This window comes from Eriocheir sinensis, unplaced genomic scaffold (genome assembly GCF_024679095.1).
Source record: "Eriocheir sinensis breed Jianghai 21 unplaced genomic scaffold, ASM2467909v1 Scaffold831, whole genome shotgun sequence".
NCBI classification, from domain to species: Eukaryota; Metazoa; Arthropoda; class Malacostraca; order Decapoda; family Varunidae; genus Eriocheir; species Eriocheir sinensis.
In genome coordinates, this window is record NW_026112199.1 from 133,039 (window position 1) to 138,677 (window position 5,639).

The 5,639-nt window shown below is 44.2% G+C and overlaps 1 protein-coding gene across 2 annotated transcripts; it reads left to right on the forward strand.

The window, feature by feature from the left end:
* Window positions 1-1,592: 1,592 nt before the first annotated feature.
* On the forward strand, window positions 1,593-5,047 carry LOC126994609 (sulfotransferase 1A1-like). 2 transcript variants are annotated; one of them, XM_050853921.1, is made up of 7 exons: window positions 1,593-1,856; window positions 2,013-2,158; window positions 2,389-2,590; window positions 2,731-2,857; window positions 4,206-4,372; window positions 4,482-4,587; window positions 4,705-4,820. In XM_050853921.1, the coding sequence occupies exons 1-7, from the start codon at window positions 1,689-1,691 to the stop codon at window positions 4,746-4,748; spliced, it is 960 nt and encodes a 319-aa protein (XP_050709878.1). In that variant the 5' UTR covers window positions 1,593-1,688; the 3' UTR covers window positions 4,749-4,820. The 2 variants fall into 2 exon arrangements, with proteins under 2 accessions (XP_050709878.1, XP_050709877.1); XM_050853920.1 differs by having other exon boundaries at window positions 1,596-1,856; window positions 4,788-5,047.
* Window positions 5,048-5,639: the final 592 nt, after the last annotated feature.

The window sequence follows — 5,639 nt, forward strand, 5'->3', positions numbered from 1 at the left end:
TTAATATCTTTGAGGCGAACTTCAAACCTATTACAACCACTTTTGTTGAAACCAGACACAAACACAAACAAATCGTACAACATGGGATATAAGTGAACAACAACGTACGTACATTACGTAAATAGTGTGGCAATCATAATCTGCCTATCAAATGTATGCTCTTATCTCTGCCGATATACAGCTCCCTCATGGTTGCAGTAGGACATGAAATGTTCACGTATGTCCTTTGCCTGTCGGGATGGATTCCTGCCTCTATTGGGCCTCAGAGTGAGCAGTTGTTGAACCTGACCACACGAGGAATTTGTCATCGGCGTCTCTATATTTGTTGCTATGGCAGTACCGTACAGAGCGCTTTCATTTATGTCATTATGCCTTAAAAGAAATATTATGAAGAGCAATGCACGCTAACACTACCTTGTCAACTGTTGACGGTTGTAAAGCAATAGTAGTCTGCAACACACGAAACTTATTTGCAAGCATACCAAACGCATTTTCAACAGTTCGCCTTGCTCTAGACACTCGGTATGAATATATCCTCTGTGCGAATTTTGATTCTTGATGTTGAATGGCTTCATGAGGTAGGGTTTCAATGGGAATGCATCGTCCCCTACAATGACATGGGGAACCCTTACCATGCTTCCTGGCAGACATGTAGGTCCTGGAACATCTAATCAGTTTTTTTTTTCGAGCATGTCACGAAGTTTGCAGTTCTGCCATACTCCACCATCAGACACGTCCATTAGTGCCAATGTCGGCTAACGTAAACTCACAATTGGCATTTACAAGTGCTAGAAGGACAATGCTATGGGTGCCTTTATAATTGTAATAATATGAACCACCTTGATGTGGACCCCACATAACGATGTGTTTTCCGTCAATAGTTCCAATGCAGTTGGGAAATTCCATTTCCTCTCAAACTGGGCTGCCGCAGTTAGAAGGTGTTCAGTGTAGAGCAACAGAGATTCCTTCATTACGAAACAAACCCTTCGAGGAAAGGCTGTCACATCTAAACCTGTTTTCTCTTGAAAAACGCCGCCTCAGAGGAAAACTGATCGAGTGCTTTAAAATACTTAACGGTTTTATTAACGTGGATCCGACCAAGCTGTTTGTGATGGATGATTCGACGCAAACGAGAAATAATGGCGCTAAACTCAGATGCAGACAAGTTTATTCAGATTGCACAAAATTTTTCTTCATTAATGGTATCGTTGGAGATTGGAACAGATTACCACCATCAGTGGTGCAGTGTAACTCGATTGCATCGTTTAAGAATAATCATGACCGCTATCTCCTCCATCTCAATGTTCACTAGGTCAGTTTCAACGCCATGGTGGCCGCATAACAACTGCCACTTAGGTTTAGGACGGACCACCTAGTTTGGGCCTTAGGGCCTGTGTGGTCTGGTTATCTATGTAATACTCTCTCTCTCTCTCTCTCTCTCTCTCTCTCTCTCTCTCTCTCTCTCTCTCTCTCTCTCTCTCTCTCTCTGCCCACCATCACTCTCTCCCCCCCTCCTTCACCTCACAATCACAGTGAAGAGCGACCCGCTGAGGGCCACTCCATGTATTTTTCCTCCAAGATATATTCCGAGGTAGTAACCGATCCACAGCACAACGGAGGCACAGTTCCCTGACGGCCGCCGCGGATACCTGACGTGACCACCTCGAGAAGTCTTCTGCCTGGCCACCATGAGCAAGCAGCTGTTGAGCGGACACGTGGTGGAGGAACTCACCAAGGAGGAGCAGAAGGCGATTGGCTTCAATAATTTCGTACACGGAATAGTCCGCCTCAAGCCCGAGGGATGGGTGTACCCCGGCACGGCGCCCACCTTCCTTGACAGGATATACAACATGGAGGTACACACCCACGCATTCCTCGTGTATGCATGCATCCACTTTACCTTCCCTCATGTAGGCCACTCATTCATCAATCATTGGTGTCCGTCATAACATCCGATCTCGCCCCCGTCACGTTGAGTCCCTCACACCAACATATGGCGTCCTTCACTCTAGTTCCGACCTGACGACGTCCTGATCACGACCTTCCCGAAGTCCGGCACCTCTTGGATGCAGGAGATCATCTGGACGATGGTGCACAACCCCAAGCTGGACAACCCCAAGGCACAGGAATCACTGTGGCTGCGCTCGCCGGATTTCAGGTGTGTGGGTACAGGTAAAGGTTTCGGGGACAGGTGAGGGAGACTTGTGGTTTGGAAAAGCAGCGCTAAATATAGAGTTCTGAGTAGCTAACATGTGAAGGCCTATGGCGGCCTCCATGTATATTTTCAAGTGAGGCATGTAAACTGTAAGACAATATATTTAAGAAAATGCCCTCGGATTTTCTTAAATATATTGTCCCCTATATTATCGTGCTTCCATCTCTTTCTAGCCTGGACATGATGTTTGATCTGAAGACATTAGGCGGCAAGGCGCCGGAATCCTACCAAAAAAAGTTTAGGGAACAGTGTCCGGGCAAGAACGAGAAGGAAGGTGTAACCCTCCACCTGGCAGACGCAGAGCCCAGTCCCCGCATCCTGAAGAGCCACTACCCGTTCACCCTCATGCCCAAGGACGTCCTCGACAGAGTAAAGGTCAGCGACGGTCATTCGTATTAAAAAAAAGTTTATATTGTGAAATGTTTAAATAATCCCCCCCAAAAAAACCTGAGACATTTGTTTTGAGGCAAGCCACAGGCCAGCTCTTGGGACGTATTAAACCGCTGTCCGCACAGGTTGTGTACGTGGCCCGGAACCCCAAGGACATGGCTATCTCGCTGTTCAACAACTTCAAAATGTTTAAAGTATTCGAGTTCGAGAGCGAAAAGGAGGAGTATTTCAAAGACATCATGAACAACAAAAGTTAGTGATTTTTTTTATTATTACTTGTTATACGTATGTTTTATGTCTATCCATCCATTTTCTATTTTTCTTTACTTCTGTCTATACTTAATATATAAATATTTTCCATTTATAATTTGAGTCGTATTTGCATCAAGTGTATATCTGATTATGTTGCTCCACCCACCCACGGCTCTAACCGTGGAAAAGTTTTGCCAGTATCCTGCCTGAGTCTGGTATGCATGTTATGCCCATTTCTAAGTGTCCTTAGCTTTGTTTTTAGTGTTAGAACTTATCTAGATCCCTCTCATTGTTTTGCTAAGCTTATTCCAATTTCCACTTGAATCGTATCATTCAAATCTGTCATATAATTCACTTCAATCACCTCGAAACTACTTCCTAACGCATAATGAATGTGTATTGTGCTTCCTCTGCCTTTCTCTGTCCGCCAAGGCTCAATGCCATGGTGTAATTTTGGTAATGCTGCTCTGTATTGATTCGAGGTAAAATATTTCTTTCAGTGCAATAAGAGCACACCTTTAAGTAGCAGTGCCAGGATACGTTTTGTATTCCTGTTACCTCGATGTATAAAACCTCGAACTGTAACTCTTAAATGCACGGTGGTGGTTCAGTGACTCTCGGGTTGGAGGCCAGAGCCCACACGCAAAACAAAATGCATTTGGCAGCTGGAATGACAAATGTAAAAGTTTGATTATGCACTTTCTACGGATGTAGTTCTTCTTACACTTACTGCATTCGTCGTTGTTGAACTTAACTATTTACTGGGCCAGTAATGCGTGTCGTTAAGTCAACTTCCCGCAAGACCTCAGAGCCGCTTTCACAGTCACTTTGTTTGTATTGATCGTTACCAATGGCGGCGATCAACGCTATAGTTTTCCACGTGAAACTGGCCTATGGGGTAGTGGTGGCTGTAGAGGAAGCGAGAGATGTTGAGAGTGTGTGCCAAGGTGCGGGGGTAGGCTAACCCCGCAGCAGCGTATACCCCATCGGCCAGTTTCACGTGGAAATACTATAGCGGCGATCACCGCCATTGGTAACGATCAAAACAAACAAAATGACAGTGAAAGCGGCCCTGAGTCAGTCATGTTGTCTGATCTTATCATTGTGGATCACCGTGATTCCTGATGTATTGGACTCTGATTTTTCTCCGTCTACTTACGACCTGCATCCTGTCACAAAGCCACGCTCTGATTCACCCTTACTTTGGTTTCAAGGGTGACGAATTATTGTTTTGCCACTCGCTTCCTAGACTTATCTCTAAGAATAGCTCTTCCCCTTTTTGTTGAGAAAATCTTAACCTAAAGACCTTTGAAACTACTTGACCGTGAATGCACACAAATCCTTTCAGCTCTTTATTGCCCCTACTGGCCCCACGTGAAGGAGGCGTGGGGGAAGAGGCACCACCCTAACCTGCTCTTCCTCTTCTACGAGGATATGAAGGCCGACATCATGAAAGAGCTGGGAAGGATCAACGAGTTCCTGGGAACAGGGCTGAGCCAGGAGTCCCTCGAGAATGTGAGTGCATGGCGGAGGTCCGGCTGTGGGAAGGGTCTCGAGGTCTTTACTGCAGCACTGATGTTTGTTGTTGTTAGGTCGCGGCACACACTCACAGCTCTTCCCTCAGGTGGCGCGACACACCTCCTTCTCGGCCATGAAGTCCCGAGGAGAGCCAATCACAGACCCAGTGTTCGACAAGAAAGATGACAACGAAGTCAGATTCTTCCGAAAGGGTGAGCATTGCCGTAGACATTCCCCGGCCATCTCTCTGTTCCCTTGTGTATGTTATACGAATATTATTTCTATTTTTGGAGGTCAAAGTATGGGGCTGAAGAGACCGCTTTCTCTAGGTTTGTCTGTTCCTGGTGTATCAGTCGGGTGTTCCCGCTGGTAATCGCGTAGGCCCAACTGTTTCAAGGCTATGGTGTTGCAGGCACGACGGGTGACTGGAAGAACCACTTCTCGCCGGAGATGCAGAAGGAGTTTGACCAATGGATTAAGGAAAACCTGGCCGGCAGCGACCTGAGCCTGAGCTGGGCCCTGGCGGAGTGAGCCACGCCATGGCGCGGCGCCAGCCACTCTTTCGCTCACTCGTGTGAAGTAGTATGTGGGTGCACTCTTTTAGTTTTCAGATTTGTAGTGCAGAATTCAGCATTCCAAAAAAACTGCTTTATTTTTTACTATTAATGTTAATTCCAGCAATGTTCCACAAAATTTATATGACGACAGCAATATTTTTAGTGTCTTGAAACTTGTTTACTACTGAGTAACGGTTAAACCAGTGCTCTGTTTGCGTCATTGTGGTGTTCAGCTGAAGGTGTGAGCCAACCAGATGCTTGTTATGCAGGGTTGGTGATTTTTTTGTTTATTTAAAAAAAAATAGTAAAATAAAAAAATCGGATTTATTTTATTTTATGCTTTATATATATATATATATATATATATATATATATATATATATATATATATATCTATATATATATATATATATATATATATCTATCTATATATATATATATATATATATATATATATATATATATCTCCTGCTGATTGATTTGAAAGTCTCCATAGGTTAATTTATAAGGCCTGTAAGTCTGAGCACAGTCAAGGATACATACTTGTTCAATACTTGTTTGTAGTTGGTACAGAACCAGGTTTAGGACAGATAGAGTTGCGTGAAGTTGTCATTTTCATGACAGCATATTATATTATTACCATACAGAAGAATATCTACTTTTATTCTGTTACTGTTTGGTTGCTAACCTTGGTTATTATTATGATA

Bases quoted from the DNA above. Each gene is read 5' to 3' on its own strand.
- LOC126994609 (XM_050853920.1), top strand. From the start codon at position 1,689: ATGAGCAAGCAGCTGTTGAGCGGACACGTGGTGGAGGAACTCACCAAG. The intron at 2,159-2,388 runs GTGTGTGGGTAC...ATCTCTTTCTAG, and splicing joins CTGCGCTCGCCGGATTTCAG to CCTGGACATGATGTTTGATC. The intron at 2,591-2,730 runs GTCAGCGACGGT...CTGTCCGCACAG, and splicing joins ACGTCCTCGACAGAGTAAAG to GTTGTGTACGTGGCCCGGAA.